Source organism: Pholcus phalangioides, unplaced genomic scaffold (genome assembly GCF_987345545.1).
Source record: "Pholcus phalangioides strain wild (caught in Gottingen) unplaced genomic scaffold, Ppha-v1.0 ptg000004l_1, whole genome shotgun sequence".
Classification (NCBI taxonomy): Eukaryota; Metazoa; Arthropoda; class Arachnida; order Araneae; family Pholcidae; genus Pholcus; species Pholcus phalangioides.
Window position 1 is genome coordinate 1,777,343 of NW_028301597.1, and position 22,713 is coordinate 1,800,055.

At 35.0% G+C, this 22,713-nt stretch overlaps 1 protein-coding gene across 1 annotated transcript in view; it reads right to left on the minus strand.

Moving 5' to 3' along the window:
* The window catches only part of LOC149086411 (uncharacterized), a 68,218-nt gene extending 45,949 nt beyond the window's left edge, over window positions 1-22,269 (minus strand). Inside the window, exon 1 of the mRNA XM_089255440.1 lies at window positions 21,981-22,269. Coding sequence (XP_089111566.1) covers window positions 21,981-22,040 — 60 coding nt within the window. The 5' untranslated portion in view covers window positions 22,041-22,269. The remainder of the gene's footprint in view (window positions 1-21,980) is intronic.
* Window positions 22,270-22,713: the final 444 nt, after the last annotated feature.

Sequence of the window (22,713 nt, forward strand, 5' to 3'; positions counted from 1 at the left end):
GTCTGCAACTGCATGAAAACGATGGTTTTTTTTACAAGCTTTCATTTTTCACCCATCTACTTCTTGAATCACATTTACTACCATCACTATAACCAGCACTCAAAAGAACACTAATGATTGGTCAACAAATCTTTGTCGGCCTTCTTCCTCTTTGAACGAAAAATCTTAGATCACGCACAATTTCCTGTCTTTACAGTTACTCTCCATTTTGCTTAAACCTCTTTTATAGTTTTTGTCAGGGCCTACTGTCACCCCAAGTCGTTAAACCACCGAGATTACATGAACCACTTTTTTTTCCTTCCTCATGTTAATTTTACTTGAATATGAAAAAAATTGCGAAAAAGATATTTTATGCATTTTGTTTGAAATTAAATTTTTTTAAGTCACTCTTTTCACAAACTTCTTCATGGTCCCCGTATCAGCAGCCGTGGCTCCCCTGGAATATCCCAGGGCCCCGGTTGAGAACCACTGTTTTATATAGCTGGCGTTGGCTATACTATCTCTCTCTCTCTCTCTATCTCTCTGGAGGATCAAATAGAAAAAATGACTCAAACGCCAGAAAATATATAAATGAAAAAAAAAAAAAATCTGTTAATAATTCGTCCTGACCATTCGAAAAAGACACGTGTATTTTTCCACATTACTTTATTTGTGTCTTTTGTGTGTGTGCTTTTTTTGTTTTTGTTTCTGGAGGTATGTGAGTATATTTCATTCTTCTAGGTCTAGCCCCAAGTTGCCAGAACTCTTTTATCATAGGAGATGAATCGAACTTTAATAGCCTTTGCCAGTCAGATTACCTTAAACCGACACAGAAAAAACAATCGAAAATTTTGTATCATAAAATATCATGCCAAGCCTTTGACATGATAATAAACTTACAGATACCGAGAACGATTTTTTAACTTTGGCCTTACGCACCAAGATAAAGAACACAAATCAATTTAAAGCGGAAAAGAAGCCATGTTCCGAATATTGGGGAATGAGAAGAAAAAATTTACTCGTTGCAGTTCTGTTATTTTATCTTTTCTTTGTTCCGAAAAACAAGACATACAGTACTAATATTTTTTTGAGCTAAAAATGTATTAATGATATATTGTGCCATAAATAAAATTCTGCAGTCATCATTCCATGCAATGTCTTGAACCCTTTTATATGCATATGTGATGGAAAGATGGAACTGACATGTCAGAAAGATAATGCACCTCAAAACATACATAATAAAATGTCAAGAAACAAAACGGACTTACGAACGAGTCATAAAACCCTTTAGATTAATAGTCCAACCCGCTACCCCGCATGCATCCTGAATGAGCTATTAAAAAGGCTATTCTAAACGAATTTGCATAAAGATTTCATTAATATTTTTAGTAATATTTTGGGTGAATTTTAAGAGTTTTCTTTGCCATTAAAAGCTTATTTCATTTGGTTCTCACCAGAGCTATCGTTTTTACTTTAAGTATGGGAGCCAAAACAGTTTTTCTAAAAACCCGTAAGGTGTACAAGAAATTTTTTCTAACAAATTACTTATGTTATGTAAATTGGCTGTTCACGTAATCCACTCCAACAGCAGTTTCACAAATCCGAATTTTAGGAATTTTATTTCAAGGTTGATAAATTAAATTTTAATGATTTATAAATTGAAGAAACTTCCAAGATCGATAAATCGAATGAATTTCCTAAATTGATGAATTAAAAGAAATTTTCAAAATTGATAAGTTAGCCTCTAGGTCTCGTGTATATTTGAATATACATGGCGGATACTTGGTCAGAACAAAAATGCACACACACACACACACCCATTGTATGTATCTATTTCTTTTCTCAACTTTCTTGATATTTTAGTAAGTAATTTATATGCATTTAGTATATAATATGGTAATATATTTAAGTGCAATGAATTTTTATCCGGAAGGAATTGATTCCTTGTCGGTGTGGTTTTTCGATCAGTACTCAAATATTACGTGCGTTCAGAAATTTATAAAAGCACACACCACATTAAGGGGATTAAAGAAATACAATTCAAAGTAAAAATTATTAAACTTTTTTGAGATTTTTATAAATACACCAAAATCGAAACAAACTTTATATTTTACACTTAGTTAACCATTTTGGTTCATTAAAAAATCCACTCTAATTATTTTCAAATTTGCTGTGTTGTTTTAATTAAAAATATGCTAATAGCACCACCTTACATCCGTTTTTGTTAAAAAACACCGTTGCAGAGTGGTTTATCATTATATCGAACATCCTTGTAGTAAGGTTTCACTGTATCTTGCTTATTTTAAAAGTTTGTATGTATTCATATTGTACAGTGTACATGATTTTATGTTTCCTGGAATTAAGTGAATCATTACGAAATTTATATTGAAATGTGTACAATATTTTTATACGGTATTACCTGGTTGAAAATTTTAAAATTTACACACACAGTACAGTACATAACACACATTTATAAAGTACTGGCCTGTACTTATAGGTCAGAGAATACATGAATAAGAGCGGGTTTTGAAATAAAAAGGGTGTTTTTTAATGGTATGGGAGGTTAGGAAATGACCATTTACAGAACTCCGTCCCATCCGGTTTTTTTATTATACGGTCTGCCCTTCCGCTACATTACGCCGGATAGTCCAGAGTCCATACTGTAATTTTAATTATTTATATCTCTCTCTGCCACACATCCATTCGAGTTATAATCAATTCATTCAACGACCAAAATAGAATTTTTAAAAAGACAGATAAAACATGAATAATTCATGAATGAATGATCGCTCAAAATTGTTTAGTGAAGCGGGAAATTATTTAACTGTGTGGGAATGTGGGAAGAGATGGAACGTGAAAAAAAACCGTTACATGCAGAAAAAGACACACGGCAGATGCGAGATTTGGTGAATCATCAAACCACTTACATACACACACAAATGTAATTATATTCTCTTGAGCATGAAGGCGGCACATCATGTCAAAAAAAATAGAAAGTTTGCGGTAGGTTGGCTATATACTGTATGTACGTACATAAGTTAGATTCCACTGAAAGGCGTGACATGAAGCATCCCTGTATGAGAACCTCTCCCTATTTTTTTCATTTGAGAAGGGAAAACTAGCGTGACACTCTTCCTCTTCACAGCGACATGTGGGCAACAATTCTAATCATGCCCACCGCAATAGTGGCTAATAACTTTTTATAGTATGATGTCCCTGCGTGTAATTGGGGGGGGGGGGTGAGGTCTTTTACCACGAGACCTACGTTAATCCCGATCCGGCTCTTGCCCTTCCCGCTATGACGTTATGTTTTGCAACGGTTAGGGTCGATTTGGGGATTCAAACGGAACATCATGCAGATATTCAAGAGCAGGTGTTCTGCGATGAGAGATGTGTGTGCGAAAAAACTGTGTAATGTTTATACGCGTCCCAATTTTTTCCTCCTCCTGGGGATTTATATTGCCATGTTTCAAGATTATTGATTATACTTAATGTGTCTCCGATTGGTTATCTGTACCGAGATCGTGACTCTATTACAGATGACTCTGGTAATGCATTTTCACAATTAGTTTGATCACGAATGCTGAAATTTGTGTGAGAATTTCTGGAAAAGAAACATGGAAGAATGGGGGGGGGGGGAGGTTCTTAACTTTTCATGTTCCACAGATTCTCGCGTCAATAAGATGACAGACACGCTAGAAAAAAATATTTAGCTTTAACAGAAAATTATTCAACGTATATGTTATGTGCTAAATGTGACAAATCTGGTTATTATGCATAATCACAGTTCATTTTGGTAATCTCGATATAACGAACTATTAGCAACTTATTTGATTTAGAAAATTTTTAAATATTTTTGGGCGTATTCAATCATACACCAACGTAAAAACTCCTATTTGACTAATTTTGCATTTGGATGTCAATATAACGAACTCCCATTTAATAAATTTCACGATTGTACTCCGATGTATTAAACTTTCATTTTACAAATTTCACGATCGTATAGCGATATTATGTATAATTTTATCAAATTATCATTAGGTATAATGTTTTGAATTTATCAAACTCACCAACGACACTTGGGTATTATACATAAATCGATAAAAGTGATAAATTTATCAAATTTACCGAGACGATTGGCGTAATGCATAATAACCGATTTATCACATTTACTGTAATACATACAAGGGCAACTCGAGATAAAATTTTGATCCGTTTCTAGGTATCTTTTCAGTGCTCATCGAGAATATCTGGCAAAAAATCGCAGATTTGTATGCCCCAAACCCCACACGTTGCTTATGCATAAAAATTTTTATCTTGAAATTCCCGAACGGATTGCACAGCCCTAGAGCCGCCCGCAAAATGAATAATATATTAAAAATTAACCTCGGAATACATGTGTAGTTTAGCTGATATACGTAACCATAATAATGTTAAATAATAAGTTGGTCGTGTCCTTATATCATCGATCGTTGATCCCCTGAAATCTCTCCGAGGACCTGTAAGAGAACCGTGCATCCATAGTTGGGAATCCCTGTGACAAAAGTATTAGTGGACACTTGTCCTAGTTGAGAATGGAGTGTTTTTCTCACGCGTTGAAAATACTATATATATTAGGGGGTGGCCCTCGGAACATTTTGCAGTGGCCCGGTGACGAAAAGGCCTACATAGTTACAGAATTTGTAGAAATGCTGAAATATAAACCTCAATGGAAAAAAAATGTATTTCAGAAGAATACACATTCCAGAACTAATGAGAGAAATAATTTCAGAAAAGTATTTCGAAATTCATGAAAATTCATAATTAATGAAATGATACTTCGAGAAATATTGAAACAAAAATATTTAGAATTGAAGAAGTTTCGCAGTTAATGAAAAAAAATAGTTGCATAATTGGTGGAGATTCATATTTGATTTTTTCCGGATTAGTGAAAAATCCATATCTGATGAAAAAATAATTCAAAACTAATGAAAATAATATTCAACGAGAAAATATATATTTACGGTGGAACTCGTGAAAGTACAATTTACTCATCTCTACTGTGTTGTACCAAGGATAAAAATATGAATTTTCGTTCCCCTTTTTCCTTGCTCAAAATCTATTTCTGTCCTCCCGCGTTCATTCTCTTGCATTTACGTCGCCTCCACCTCACATAACGAGTAATACCTTGAACCTTGACCTTAGAGAGGGTTCCTTACTATTCATCCGTCCTGTAAGCTTTTTTTTTTTTAATGTATACCATACACGTACCTGTATCTTATTCTGTCAGGGGGAAAAAAAAGAAAAGAAAAACTATTCCAAATGCTTTCTTATCGACCCCGAACCCCCATACAGAGAGAACTACCTATAAGACTTTCTTCTTTTCATAATTCTTTTATTTTCTTTTTAGCCATCTCATACCTGAACTCAAGTCGTGCTCTCTCTCTCATTTTAGATGCTGTCTAAAGCACTTGGAAAAGAAAAAACTGTGAGTAGGAGTTGAGAATCAGAAAAAAAAAAAAAACTCTTGAACCTGAAGCATATTCTTTTTTTTTCCCTGGTTCAAACCCCAGCTTTGCCTAAACCTGGTGCCTCTCCTCCTCCTCCTCCGTTTCTTTTGATCGTGTAGGCGAAATTTCTTTCTATAACTGTAGCCCGTGGAGGTTTTCTGCTATTTTCGGCGTTACACTCGTTACGAAGCGCTTACAAATGTTATTATAGTCGACGCCCAGCAGTGAAATCTCAAATATTTCAAGGTTATAAAAAGACGCTGATCCCAATATAATTCGTACGTAAAAGGTGATTGAAGTTGACGTTCTGTTAGTGATTCATCGAAGCAGGAGTGCACAACCTATTCAGTCCGTGGATCAGATATGGTGACCATAACACCCGTAATTTTTATCGGCCCAGCTCTTTTTTATGAAACGACCCATTGCTTCCTTTATTTTCAACAAGGCTTAGTTGAATTTTTGAAATAATGAATTACGACTATTTTCCATGTCTTATAATTATGACTGCATCATAATATTTGTTATGGTGAAATAAATATATTCGTCTCACACATATTTGCCAAGCATATACATACGTTTTTTCGGCGAATTACATTTTGACTTACAGTACATATCATTTTCAGCGATTGGCGATTTTTCAGCAACTTTAGCGATATTCATGGCTATAATTGACTTTTTGTCAACTATTTCTTGCCTCTAAAAATTTGTCTAGCCTGTTTTTCAGCAACTGGCAACTTTACTTGCCTTTTAGAATTTTTTTTTTGACAGTATCTCGCAACTTTACTTGTCTTTTACGATTCTTTTTTGACTAACTTGACATGTCTTTGACAATTGTTTTAAATTAATTTTTTTTTTAATGCGATCAGCACGTATTCCCAAGAGATCTTTACGATCTGTCCAGGGATCTGTACTGGCTGTAATTGGCAACTTTACTTGACTTCACAACTTTATTGCGGATAGCCTGTGTTTTTATGAAAGAAATATGGCCAGCCTAGGTATTTAACGTGTTAACGTGTTCTGTGTATATTGATAATTTTCATCTGGTACAACTTTCGCGGGCCGGATGGAACCTCTTGTCCGCAAGTAGTGCAACCCAGCATTAAATGATATAAAAACAATCCAAGGATGTTGTTCAAAAAAATTTAAAAACCACACTCTTTAAATACTGAATATTACTACTATTAAACCACATATTTATATGTGTTACGGAATTTGTTAAAATATATATTACTCAGATGAAACTTCTCGAAACCTCCATTTCCATGATGGATATAACATTTGTTTAATCTATCGAAAAGCTGATTTTCCATAGCCAGCTAAAACGGAAGAAATTTTTCGCCGACATATCGGGAATTTAAATAGATAAATAGAATTTAATAAGCCAACGCATATATATACAAATATATTTCAGTTACAAAATATGCTAATTTTTTCCTTAGGCTACACCATGTTCGACGAAAGTGGTGTACTAGCCCAACTCTTAATGCCGAAACAAATTACACTGGATTATCACATCACGTCAGTGTAGTTTGTTTTGACCATTAGAATAAGCTCTACACGTGCGAACGAGTGCGAAGAAAAAAGAAATTGCTTCTACGAACGTTTTTTTCCTCCTGAAAATGCAAGTTCATTGAAAAAAAAAACTGGAAAAATTTCTAAACACTGGTCTCTAATAAATTGGACGGATGTTTCCTCCACAAACAATAGGCAGCTATCATCCTGGCTGATTAATAGTAAACTGAGTTCATTTTTAGCATTCGAGTGAACAATCTGGTTTCAATCTGGGGTCATAATGGCCCTATTTCGGTCCTGGGTTATTGTAAGGACGTCACGGATGAAAATCAAATGAAGGGGAGGGCACGACAATTTGTTGATAGGACCACGGAGATGTGTGAAAAACAATATAAATATGAAAAAAAAATAATAATAAAGTGAAATACTGCAGAAAAAAAACTGACTATATACTGTATATACTTTCAGAATCTATCGGAGCTACTCACAGAACCAAGGTTATCTTAACGCATTGGTCCATCATGGTATTACCGGGAGAGTCATGTTAAGAAGCGTAGATGATATCTGGTACTATGCTTTAGGTCAGTGTTTCCCAAAGTGGACAATATCGCCCCCGGTGGGGGAATGAAACTGTCCGGGGGGCGATAGAAGCTACAGGTATAACATAGGATCCTAGGGTTCACTTGGTGTTGGGGGGGGGGGTGATGAGAGGAAAAAAATTTCTGAAGAAGGGGGCGATGGAACAAAAAGTTTGGAAAACTATCTTTAGGGAGCAGTATATAGATAAGTAAGCAGTTACCCAGGGGTAAGTAGTTCTATGACATCCATTTTCTCGAACGACCATAATATTGTGATGGCCCTGCATAAAACCCCTACAAGAGGTGATCTCACTGACTTTAGTCCCAGGAGTCCGGAAATCGACCTTATTTATCGAAATTTGTGCTGATTATAGATTTACTCATAAAATCAATTTTACCCATTACTTATAAACGTCCCTTTTTTTTTTGGGTTTTATTATCATTCTTTTTTTTATCAGCTTTATTTTCATTCCTAATTAAGCAGTGGAATTTTTAGTTTTGATTGTTGTACCTAAACTTTGAAGTGACTGCTATAAACATTAAAAACTCAATAAAAATATTCCAATTTTTTTAATAAATAATGATTAATTACTAGTTAATAATTTTAATTTAATAAAACATTTTTTTCCAAGTGGTTCTCCTTTTGTATTTCATTCATGTTATCATTTTTATGTATATATTATTATTTTTTGAAAAAGTTCAACAATAGAGTTTTAGAATATAATGGATTAATAATTAGAAAGGGTCTCACCAATGGAGGGGGAGGGATGTAGAGGAAATTTTGATCAACCGAACAAAATTAGGGGAAATGCTGAAATACTGGATGACGGGGAAGAGGGGACGAGAAAAAAAGACATGGTCCAAAATGGGCCACAAGTAGACGGACGGTGACCACTTACCGCCCAGAGAGACCATCTTGGGATGGTTTGCGCTCTTCCTCGAAGGCGCCAGACACAATCTATCGAACCAGAACCCCACTAGCATTCACAGAAGCTAATAAAGCAGGGCCACAGGCATAGAAAGTTTAAGAAACAGTGTACTACAGCAGTGTTTCCTCAACCGCTGGGTCGCGGCCCGGTACCGGACCCTGATATCATTCATACCGGGCCGCGAGTGATTAGCCGTTTCATTTTTCCTCATTCATTTTCCGTTGGTCGTGTGTTTGACTGGACCTTAGACTCACAGAAATGAATGAAATCGGGCAGCGGTTTTGGAAAGCTTGAGAACCACTGTAATACAGCATAGTCGTTAAAAGTTTGAGTGCAGCAAATCCATTCGCTGAATGCATTTTTGAATAGTGATTGTGATGAAATTCAAATACCAATGTAAGATGCATCTTTCTCGATAATGACATGGTAAACTTGATAAAAGAAATTTAGGAAATTATTTAAGGCTTGTTTTTGAATGATTAAACCAAACTTCATATATTTGGAACTTATGATAATTGAAAGAAAAAAAGGTCTCAGAATTCGAAACCAGTTAAATGGATTTTTATCATTAGTTTTTCATCTTCTCTTTAAGTGCGATTGGCATTCAATGACATATTGTGAACTTGGCGGAAATTAATGACTTTATTTAATGAATGAATAAATATCTAACTTATATAACTAGCGATAGATGAAACTTCTTTTGTAGAAAACAGAATGAAACCCAAAGAATCCAGAAACTATGATATCAACGTAGAAATCAAACGGGCAGTAAAAACGTACGATAAACGCTGCAAATATATTTCATCATTGTGTTCCAAGTTGAAGAGATCGATAGCCTCAGTTCAGAGAATGAGAAATAAACATCTCAAGACGCGTTTTATTATTATTATATGAGCCGAAATTCCACGTGGTGATTCGAGTGAGTGGCAGGCAGGAAAAGAATGCTGGGTTAGACACCTGTCGACGCGAGTTGTATGATGTAGGCACGCGTGTGTCAAGACCAACAAAAAAAGAAAATAGTGGAATATATATATTTTCGGAGGATTTTTATTGTCTCGTCGAGAATCGCTTTTCAAATCGCTGCAGATTTTTATCCTGCCATCCATTCTTCCGCACGTCTCATAAACCGATCTGCTTCCTGAGAAACGATCGAGAAAATGTCTTTTTTAGAAGATACGTTTCCGAGACTTGTCTGTCTTGAAAAAAAACAACAACAAAGCAAAACAAAATAAATAAAATACTCTCTACCTTTTTCTTTTCTGTTGCCTCTACATTAACAACATTTTTCTTCCATTTTGTTCCATCTAAGCCAAGCATTTACGCGGAAAATATCTTCATTTCAAGTCTGTTCTGACCTCGCGAATGCGTACATATTTCTCGACCCGTAGAGAATTCCCGAAAAGTGTCTTCATGAATAATGAGATAGATTATGGTTCTCAACTTGTAGTTTGTGTATCCCTTGGAGTAAGTGACGAGCCGGGCTACGCGAACGAAATGATAAAGTAATAGAAGAAAAAGTGAAAAGAGATGATTATACAGGGTGCACAGAAAAACTAGGGGTATGACATTTGACTGGCGACACGTTGATCCTAGCGGTATACTTCCAATTAGAAGTTTCCAAATAACGTGTAGTACTCATATATGTCATTCATGTTTCTAGGAATGCTGTATAGTTATTAAAATGAAAAAAATTAACTTTTTATACAGTCCCCGTGAGTTCAAAAACACAATTAGAAAGTTGTTGCCCTGTCTCTTCTGATGCCGAGAAAAAAAAACTCCAAGTTTCCAAGTACAATATTCGCAAAGATATTTGAATTCAAAAACGGAGACAAGTTTGGAAAGAACAGCAAAAGCTAACGGATAACGCTTTTTTCCATTATTTATATATATATGCTGTTCTTCCGGAATTTTTCTTTAATTTTTGTATTGAAAAATATCACTGAATATTGCACTTGAATACGTGGAATTTTTGTATTGTTGGCATCAGCAGAAACCGGGCAACAACTTTCTAATTGGGTTTATAGAATCACGGAGATTGTATAAATATTAAATTTTTTTCATTATGATATCTATACAGCACCCCTTTGAAAGATGAATGACATATTTGAGTGCTACACGCTATTTGAAACCTTTTTCTAACTGGAAGTATGCCTCTAGGATCAACGGATCACCAGGAAAATGCCATTCCCCCCCCCCCTCGTTTGCTATGCACCCTGTGTATACAGATACAGGCATGATAGTTAGTCATCGATCGTGATATAATAAACAAGGAGGTATGTAAATTTCATACGCATTTTTAGAAATTTACACAACTACGTCTCATCTCTAGTGGTAAGCGATCCGCCTACACATTTGTAGAGGCAAGCGATTCTCCTACACATCTCTAGCGGTGAGCAAGCCTCCTACGCATCTTTAGAGGTGAGCAAGCGCCCTATGCATCTGTAGCGTTAAGAAAGCCTCCTATGGATCTTTAGGCTTTTAGGCGTCTCGCTACGCATCTGTAGAGGTAAACAAGACTCCCACGCATCTCAAGTGGTACGTACGATTTCTACGTCTTTTCTAGAGGTACGGAAGCCTCTTATGCATTTCCCTGAGATACATGAAAGGTCACGGGAGGACTATCGCCATTGACAAAATATATCATGCTTAATATTCACAAAATTCAAAATTTATTTTTTAGTCTATGTGCAATGCAAAAATGATATCGTGTACACTAGGAGGGCACAACTTCCAACCCGCTGAAGGGGTTCCGGTAGAAAAGTAACAGTAGTAAAAAGCTGACCACTGACCATATTTTCTTTAAAAATACGGGAAATCGGGATCTATGTCATCGCCAATTATCGCCAAAAAATTTCCAATGGTATGTAAATTTGCAAATTAGGAATATGTATGCCAAAGAAATCATTAAAAATTAGTAAAGTTGATTAGTCAAATTATAGCCAACAAAATTGCCAAAAGGTGAGTAAAGATGTTTATTACACCAAAATAAAAAAATTGTTAAGGATAAGTAAAGTTACTACACTAACCATATCTAAAATTTCTAAAGAAATCGCTAATGGGGAGGGGTGTTGAGGGTGCAAGACACGGTAGAAACAATTGCTATTCATTCCAATTCATAATTGGAGTCATAATTATCATAATATAATTTATGTCATGAAAGTAATCTCAATCCTTGATTTCATTAACGAATAAAAATTCAAGTGAGCTTCGTTGAAAATATGAGGCATTTTATCCAGGAGATTTTGTAAGACTTTAATAATTTTAATTTTATAATGACAACTTTTCAACATTTCCTCTTACCTCTGTTTTTTTGTTAAGCATGAGTTTTGTTCCATTTTGTCCCATCACGAATGCGAGTAGTTTCAGTATATATATATATTTTTTTGGTTCCTCTCCTCCCCAGGCCTGGAATCCCTTTCAGCCTTCCTCAACCAGCTTATGGATCTTTGCATTTGTATAATGAATTTAGCCCCCAAATTGAGTTTAAAATAAGTTGAGTAGGACCGCTCTCCACTAATAAAGCCATTTTCGATTAATTTTCGGACAATCCAAGTTTACAGTAATTCAAGGTGGTCTCACTTGACAAATCGAAACAAAAAGTTAGGAGCCAAATAAACTTCGTACGAGTCTCCAAGAGTTTTTTCAGGAAACAGGGCTAAAATATTTTTTTTAGGCTTTACCGGGTTGTGGTGACCTTTTTTTCCCATAACTGGTGGGAATACTCACATAAATTCCAATTTTTTTTTGTTTTGTTCCAATTCGATCACCACAAATGTAAAATTTTAAGCATCAACGATTTGGATTTGTCAAGTCTTGATGTAGATACTCAAGTTTAGAAACAGCATTTAAAATTTTTGAAATTTTTTTGGATCAACCCTGGCACCTCTATCAAAATCCCGCGTTGAATTTTCTCCGGTTGAGTTATTAGAAACGAGACTTTAACGATTGCTATCCTGAAGAGTTTGATTAACCGTGTATAGAAAAGATAATTTTTATTTGCAATGAGGAAACAAGGAATTAATTTAAAAATCAAAATCCTCTTCCCATATGGATTCAATGGATTTCTAGTACGCCGTATTAACTGTCATTCTGCTTTGCTTCGGGCATCCACGTGCGAAGTTCAAAACAGGAAATACAGACGTGATCGGGCTGTTTATGAAATATCGCATCGCACAATAATGCTCGCATTCGCCTACAGCTTTGCATCATGGTAATAATAATAATAAAATCTTGTATGGAAGGAGAGAGATAGAGATTGAAATGAAAGAGTAAAAGCAAAGCAAACTCAGGAAAAATAAAAGAATAGAAATCTCGTGGATGCAAAGGTTACGTTATCGTGCCGATACGTAAACATTTGCACACCTGTTTCGTGGCAAGAGATAAAGGCTCCAACAACTGATGAAATGTTATCGGCCTTTCAAGTTTATTTGCTGAAGGCTCTTCTTATCCGAAATATAAATTATTATTTCGGCAGCTGCACGTCCAAAAAGAGCCCTGCCTCGAGAGAAGAACAAAATTTAGTAGACACACACACACACACACACACACACACACACACACACACACACACACACACACTAGTGTGGGAAAAAATCGGCTGCATAGAAAAGATGTGAAACTCACAAACTCTCCATTACGACTTTCTACGATGAGTTCTTTCATGTGGAATTCTCCACAACGAAACATACACCTCGAACGAGAAATGAAAATCCATGACACTAAGACGAAAACCAGAGAAGTTGTCGGATCGAGATGCCTATCAACCGGATTTAGAACAGTGGCAGTGAAAGAACAGTGTCAGTTTGAATCTTTTTTTTTACTGTGACATTAGTTTTAATGATGTCATATTATACCACAATTATATCTTAAATTCGATGAGGTTTTCCCTCCTCAATTTAAAAAGAAGAAAAAGAGAGAAAGAAAGAGTAAGACGTGACTTCTTGAGCTGACATTTGTATTTCAGAGGACAGAAGGTAGGAACAAGTAACGATTGAGCAACTGAGTAGATTTATCTTTCAAAGTTCTCACACATTCTAGTTATTTCTCTTCAATTTTTCTTTTCCGTCGTCCTCAAAAAAACTGGGAAAAATATGAAGAGGGAAGAAGATAATCTCTTTCTTATCACCAAAGAAGAGCGAAAGCATACAAATGTAGGTACTTAGGTGAAAAAAAAAGAAGAGAAAAGAGTGGAGATTATCAAAGCGAGTCTTTCAGGTGTTGCCTGTTGCACGGAAAGTGTGCAAGTGAAGTCACGAAACGCCGTTTTGAAGAAAGCAAAATCATTTGAAAGATAATAGTTTCATACTCAACAGTTAAGTATGTCACAAAGTATTGGATTAAAGAACAAATATAATGCGACAGTTTGAGTATAGGAAACATTAAAAAAAACACACACACACATTCCCAGTTTCCTGATATTTTTTTAAAAACAAATATGCATATTGATAATTATATCAGAAACATAGGGTTGTTCGAGAAATTTCTGAGCGTTTTCTCTCGTAAGATTTTTAGTGAAGAAAATAAGTTCAAGATTTCACTTCTGCGTGTTTCTAAAAGTTTTAACATTACTTTCATTTTCCAAAGAAAATAATTACATCGATTTCCTAAAATGCAGTATTGCTTCATCAGTTATATTACAAATCCCTCAAAATGCAATCACAGATTATACATGGAATAAAAGTAAAACTGAACATGTCAGTAGAATTCAAACTTCACCGTGTTGTAATACAGTGAAAACTTACTACAACGATACTTAATATTACGATAAATCCCTTTGTAACGATATTTTTTCAAATATTGTTTGGAAATGTTAAAATTCTGTTACTAGATATAACGATATTTTCTCTTGGTCCATACAGTAAAACACCCAGAAAACACCCAGAACTTCCGATGTAATCTAGTATCTTGTTGCAGCTTGTTAAAGAAAATTTACTCGAAGAAATTAGTATTTTATTTTGATTTACTATTCAATGCCTAATTTTGTTGGGAATTAGCCTTTATCATAATCGAAAATAAGTAAGATCCTAAGAAGAAGGAGATAAAGGACTTTTCCCTGGTGTCCGCAACAACTAGCAACGGGGAAATGGCACATTTTGACAAGATATTCTAAACATTCGATTTATTCCGATTGAATTTAAATTCTATTTTTAAACAGGATGTTATTTTCAAGAGATACTTAGGGAGAAAAAATCGCGTGAAACTTTCCGTGTGATTTTTCCCAAATAAGTACATGCCCATCATGTTGTGTGAAGGAATTTCCACGTTGCCCAAAACACAGATAAGTACAACGTCAGCAAATACACAAATCAGAACACGTTTTGTCCGAGCAGAATAGAAAACAAACAACGACGAGCTCGTGAGGTGTGTGTGTGTGTGTGTGTGTACACGGTCCGCATCCAAATGAAGGACGGTCGCGTTCCAAACAAATGTCACAAATGATAATAAATATACATTTAAGTAATAATAACAATAATAACACTACCGCAAATGGCCAAATAATGTTAGCATGCAAAACGATTGTACTGCTTTTTTTTTCTTCTCTTTCTCAACAATCGGATCGTGAACATCTTCAAGACGATTCGTCTCACGGATAAGAAAAGAGAAAGAGAGAAAAAAGGCAACTTTCCACAATCCTCTGTTGTTTTAAGATTGTGTGTGTGATTTTGAAGAGAAAGGGGGAGGCCTTAAGGTTCTCTACTTCCTCTAGGAAACATGGACGAAAATATTCTGGTCACGGACAACAATACTTGCGGAGATCGGGAGAGAATTACAAGTAGTAGAAGAAGAGCTGGAGGTCAATACCTTATTGACTCCATAGGGACGATAACTGCAGGCCCAAATTCGTCCTCTTTATACCCCTCCCTCTCGACTAATTTTTTTCGACATCCACGCATGTTCGTACCGAAACGCATGTCATCATGGAAGCATCATCCTCCATGGGTAATTTAACGGTGGGCATCGTTATCAGACATTTCATTAGTGGGTTCGGATGAGGTTACGAGTGTACGTAAGAAGGAGGCGAGGGAGGCACGAGACAAAGAGAGCTAGCCCATCGAATGTCAATACGTGCTTTGGATTAACAAAATTCTCTGACGTTCGGCAAAATACATTCATTTTTTTTTCTTTTTTCAAGTGAAAGGAGAAGGCGGGAATCGAGGAGGTAAGTGTTCGCATCCGGAAATCGTACGATTCCTTTCTGTGTATCAGCATTTACTATCGAATTTTTTTGTCACTTACTACTTTTACTTGACGATGTCATGGTTGGCTCAACAAGGGATTGTGTACTAACGCATGGTATATCAGTATGAACTATCAGCACAAAAACATATATTTTGTTTTCATTTTTTTGGCGTGATTCCGCATGGCCACTTTTTGTTTCCTACCATCACCGTGCACTGAAATGCTTGCTTTCACTGACAGAAATAAGCTCAACAACCTCAAGTTTAACAGGTGTGGCTTCGAACTTTGGGTTTATGCAGTGATTTATTTGTCTTCGGAATCCATTCTAATACTCTGTCCACGTGTAATTAGTCAAATCAGGGAGCATAAAATGGTCATAGTGCATCGAAACGAATTAATGAATGAATCAAAGCATGTATCGCTCCACTAACTAAAATTCCTGAATCAAGTTCAGTAATGTCGAAAATGATTACAACTTCTGGAAATTTCTCTACAAGCAATAGAAGCTATTCTTAGAATTGGCTGTAATGAAATCTCTTTGAGGTGATCGTTTGGCCGTGAAAACGAAAGTGTCTGTGGGAATGACCTACAATTGAAGAAGCACGATTGCCTTCGAGTTGGTGTAATTGACTGGACTATCACGAAAATTTGATTTATTTTAGATGCCTAATTTTCATAAAATATACTATGGAATAAAAAATTCGTACCCAAACTAGAAGAAGTATTAAAACTGAAATAGTATTATTAAATTTGTCTTAATAAGATCGACCCGAGGACATCAAAAACTGATAGATTCTGAATACTTTCTGAGATGTCAGTATTCAAGTGATTTAGTTACGAATTGTTTGGGAGTATATCCAGTATTGTTAAATGATTTAAAAGACGTATTTACGTTAAAAAGTCACTGGTATCTATGGATACATCCTGTTATCGCAAATCCAATGATACTCTCACATGTGAAAAGATCACATCTTTACATCACATCATAAACATCTTCAAGTTTACGTACCAGGCTTAGCGTTCTTTGGTGCAACGAAGTGAAAAGGCGTTTTCTCGTCCAAACTTGCGGACGTGACGAGGACACAACTCATTTTAATTTTTTGATTCACGAATTAATTTTCTACTTTAGAGCAATGATTTCTTAATACATACTATATATTCATAGGAGAGAAGTTCGAGCTCTCGATTCTCAGAAATTGATTTCTCAAGTCATCTCTCTCTCTCTCTCTCTCTCTCAATTGTTTCTATTAGAAAGTTTTCTTGAAACTGTCTTCAAAGTTAAATTAATACTGCCTAAAAAAAATTGTGAATGGAGATGCACATGGAATAAGGAACACCGAGAAGCAAATTAATTAGTCAGATAAGAAAAACTAATAATATATGAGAGTCAAATATTCTGAGAAGTCATAGAAGTAAAAAACGAATAAATAGAATAAAACCTCGGTGATAGACAAAGTAGGAGGCGTGAAGAAGACCAATCATGGCATGCCAATCAATCTTGATCACCACTGAATGTGTATCATAAAGAAAGAGAAGAAAATTAAAAAAAAATTCAAGAATAGTTCCTTGTATATGCTATTATTATTATTTTTTTTGGATTGATGTACAACCTAACATGCTTTTTTAAAATTGACTATGCTTGTTTATGCGTGAGAGTATACTATATACTCGTACAGTTGTTATTCTGTAGCATTTCGTAGAAAAGCAATCGGTCATTTCTTCGAAACTTTTGAATTCGTTTCGTTGATATTAATCATTCGGAGAAGTACCAGTTCGATTTAACCAGAATAGTTCTTCGTATCGATATATTTCTTACATTTCCATTCTAATCTAACTATTTATCTAAGGAAAAATATACGAAGCCTGACAGTTATATATCCTGGATGAATGGCGCCAATTAACAGTTATGCAATTACGGGATTGAATTTCAGTTGTGACATAGATGCAATTATATGAGCGTTTCGATCTGATATAAAATTTAAACTTCCGTCGGACATATATCGATTCGATATGCATCGAGTGGAGTCCTAATGCAGGGGTTCTTAGCCTTTTATAGTAGCAACCCAAAACCCACAACACGATAAGCTTCGTTATTTAAAAAATATTTCGGATTTAAAAATGCTTATTGAATGTTCTTAAGTTATAAAATTTTTGGTTTTCGACCTTTTCGAAACCCCTGTGTGATGTCTTCACAGGAGGACCTTAACGGAACCTGAGCCAGGTCCCCGAATAAAATAGATAATAAAACTCTTAAATTATTTTTCATGTGAATTCTGATTTCTTTTTTTTTTTTCAATTCTAGAATTATTTCTTTCTCATCTCAATTTTTGATTTTTTTTCAATTATTATTTCTTTCATCAGTTCTTGCACTAATTCTGGTATTAATTTTTTCTCAACTTAAAAAATGTTTTCATTACTTTTGGAATTACATATTTTTTTCATTAATTTGAAATTCTCATCAATTCTGAGTTTTCATTAGTTTTCGTTCAGTATGTTCATATTTTTGTGTAGTAGATATTTTTCAGCATTCTAGTGCATTCTGTAGTAATTCATCCTTTTCGGATACGTACTTTTCCCAAGATGTATTTTTGAAGTATATGACATCCATATTTGTTATAGGCATCTTTTTCTCAGCCACCTCGTTGGGCATTATGCCTGTTGTGGCTTTGTATTTGTATTTGTATAAAAATATATGAAAGAATGGCTTAAAAGATCCTCGAAAAATATCTGGGTCCTAGCCCAGCTCAGCGATGTCATTAAGATGCCCTAGAAACTACTAGGGGCGCAATAAATGGATTTATAAACTGTCTGTGGATCTGTACGACCCATCTCAGAAGTTGCTACCCATATGATGAGAACATCTGTTCTAATGCGACGTATGGTGCATATTGTCAAAGTGTGCTAATATGTATTTCTTATAATGAATCAAGAATAAAAACATTACATTAAATAATCTTCAAAGAAGATATGCCCTCAATTGCTAACTCGAGAATAAATCAAATTAGGAATTTTTTTCACGGAAAGCGGACAAAGACAAAACACAAAAGTTGAGGGGGGGGGGGGGGGATGGCATAACACAGTAGATCCGTCAAAGTGTCATAATATGAATAAGTTGAAACAAAACAGTGTGTTCATTAGAGAAGTAGCTATTGTCTTCTTTTTCTGTAACTGAGATGTTTCTCAATTGGAGGGAAGAAAAGAGAAGAGTTAACTATATATTATAATGTGTGTTAACAATGTCGTATCACATTTCATGTGAACTCAATGTCCAGTCATTTAAAATGAGAGAGATTCGAGGTGCTGATTAAGGAGCCTGTCTAGACATACTGTCTAGACATCTTTCGTTTCGATATTGTTCTTTTTTTTGCGATCTTATTCATTTCTCCTTCCCCTTTTAGTGAATAAAAATATGAAACGACATCTTTTGCCCTTTCTTAACCAGGCCCGAGTCCCCAGTTTATGCAAATCAGAGTCCAGTTGGATTGAATCGCAGGGGATCTTCCCGAATAAAGGGTTGACGTCTCTTTGGATTGGATGACCGAACCTTCAGAAGAAAACTTAAATACACAATCCCATCGAATGGGAGGGTTTCGATAAAAGGAAAAGGGATTTAAAGATCGTCTTTTTTGTGTAGGAGGTTACAAGGCGTACATTCATGTAGCAGGTTTTTTTTTGAAGTTTTAGTTTCATTCCACGAGAAATACATGAACATGAAAGTATTAAAAAAATTTCATTTGCAACGGACATGAAGTAATACATTAACACGTAGAATAGTGTTCCGCGGACCTCTTAGGGGTCCTTGAAGTGGTTTCAGGGGGTACGTGATCCGTGAGCTTGAACGAGAAAATAGTGGACTTATTTTTTTTTAAATATTATTCTGCGAACAGAAGTCGGTGGGCTTCATCTTATTGACAAAGGGGATCCCTGGCCTTCATCCTATTGACACAAATGGTCCGTGGACCTCAAAAATTTAAGAATTCCTATTGCAGAAATTATTTCTTTAAAGCCGTCCGGCCTTTAGAAATAGACCTAAAAACACACACCCATGAAATTAATTTTTTTTGCCTTTGATCAAAACACATTTTTCCACATTTTTATAAATATAATGGAAGGGTGTAGGCTTTCAGGACGGTGTCGAGGTCTGACTGAGAGACTTACAAGCCTATTTTTTTTCTTCTCTCATGTAATTGAACTCGTAGTCATAATTGTTGAAACTTCTAGCCTAGTATTAACATAAAAAAAAACTTCATTTTATAAATTACTACATTTCCAATTTTGCTGCCCTGTGCAGCTACATATGTCTGCTCTTGTCTGGATACGACCATGCTGTGAGGCATCTCTGAATAGCCGAGAAAATCGTATTCTTGCCCCTATTAATAGACAAATCTGCAGGAGAAGTAGAGAAAACGTTTCGAGGTAAGAACTCTAGGGACCATGGCTCCATGGGACCATGACTACTGGACCATGGCTCTTCAACTGGGAATCTTCCCTCCAAAAAATGTTCGCTCGACATTTGTTGCAGTTGAGATTATATCAATTTTTAGAGACTGATACATTATGCTTTCAAAGTGTGATGAAACATAATGACTTTCCATCCGACCAAGTTTGATTCTATTCGTGCTGGAGTAAGTTCAGTCACCACGACTTGAGCTATTAGCTATGCATTAACGATGAAGTAGACAGCTAATTACGTGAAAGATATTATCGCTACGACTGAAGCCGATGGAAAAAGAGAAAGCATATCAAGAGAAACACATCTTCGTCCTCTCATTTGAATAAACGGAGAAGAGACGTTTTGCTCTTGCTCATTCGATATAATATAAATTATTGAAGAAACAGGGCGATATAATTTGTTGTACATAGCACATCATGATAATGATGCTTGATAATTTGAGATAATCATTTTTCGTATCTTGAATGGAGGTTCTCTCTCAGACAAGGGCTTATCTCTCGGAGAAATCAGAGCTTTTTCCAATCGTTTTGATTTCATTCACATACTCTTATAATATTACATGCACTAGAAATGCAACAGTAATCACTAATTACGATGTGCAGCCGTAAGCGGCAGTCATGATCACTTATTCAATTTTTCAGAGAATATAATTTCGTATAATTTAGATTTAAGCCGTTTCAAAGAACTTAAGTAATTTTTTTTTCAAATTGCCAATGCTTAGATTTCGATATTGACAGCACAAATTCACACGAGTATTTTCAGTAAAAACGAAAAACAAAATTACATTAAACTAAAATTCAAATAGAAGCCGAAGTTGTGATCCAATAAAGTTGAATGAATTAGAAGTCTGATCAAAAAAGAATAAAAGAAAAATATTTTTTATATTTTTATTTCAAAAAATTCTTAAGTACCACAAGTTATCAGAAAAAAATTCTGCATGCTTTAAAACATATAAATTTATTGTATCTATGCATTGAAATTGAGAATTTCGTGAATAGTTCTCTTGTAATCGCCTTCTCGTCAGACGTGTATTTTTATTTCTGTCTATTTATATCATCTTATATATATTTTTTTGATAACTATTCGATTTTTATATTATTTTGTGTTGTGGAACTTTTTTTGCCACCAATTGTCAAATGCCAGTGGCCAAAAGAATAAAACTGATTGAATGAAATTATAAATTATCAAAAATGTGTAAAAATAGTTTTTCTAAAAAATTCTAGAAAACATTTATAGTTATTGACTGAGAAATTAAAAAAAAATATATACCTTATAATTTATAACAATATTTCCAATTCTGAAGGTGTTACGCTATTCAATTAGTTGATTTTTGAATGTCACGCGGATAATTATCATATCGCAGTGATTTAGTGTTTATTTAATCATTCCCTCTACAGAAGTAAATCCAGTAACAGTTGAGAAGAAATATTAAAGACTAAACGCACAAAAAAAAAGTAAGAATGAAGATTGAAATAAAATCAATGAAATCTCGATATAACGCTACTCAGTGAAACAAAAAAAAAAATTGCTTTAGAGGGATTTATCGTAATGTCGAGCATTGTTGTAGTGAGGTTTCACTGCACCTATAAATTTGTTTATTGATTTAATATAAATTTATATGATAAATTTCAGTAGCTTCTGCAATCAAAAATAATCACCAAAAAGCTTCTAAATTTACGATTTTTTTTTCAAACACAAGCGGTAGGCCAAGAAATACAGTGCAATCATCATCGATAAATTTGAAACTGTTGTCGTAGCAAAAAAAAAAAAGCGATGCTGTTTACTAAATAAGTTCGCGTTATAACGCACTCATATTTATGAATTAAGAAAGACAAAGAGAGAGAAGAAAACAAAAACTTACCGTGATGAATACAGAACAGAAGATAAACGATAGGTTTATCCGCACTTTTCTTCGAACCATTATCCGTAATTTGCTTAAGAAACGTTTTCTGGCGGTAACTTCATTCTCTTCACTTTAATAAGAGAAGACGAGCTTTATTTTAAAAGAAGAGAGAGAGAAAGAGATCAGCAGATCTTGTGCAGTAAGTACGAAGAGCACGCGCTGAACGCAATCCGGCCCGTGATCGTCCTCATGTTCTTCTCACTACCTAATATCATACAAATATGAGAGAGACTCGTTGCTGTCGGTGGCTCCCCGAATAAAAAATGATGGCTCCAACATTTTTCTTTTCCTCCCTTCACCTTTTTTTTTCTCTCCCATCAGCTGTTCCTGCGATAGTAAGAGAGAGAGAGAGAGGGGGAGAGAGAGAAATGTTTTTTTCCCCTTCTAAATACTGGTCGGTATCGAGTGCCTCCTGACGGCTATTCGATGAGTTACACACATACACGCACGGCTCAGCTCTACGGCACCTACAGCTTTTCTTTTCCAATGCATTTCTGAATTTTATCGTGACTAGAACCCGTATTGTATGCACTAAAAATAATGAAATATGTTTTAGAAATATGAAACTATGTAGTAAAAAGTGTCCAAATAAGTATTAAAAATTCCAAATGTGCACTAAAATTTCCAAAAAAATTCTTAAAAAACCCAAAACATATACTAAAACATAAAATGTGCGTTTAAAAAACAGATT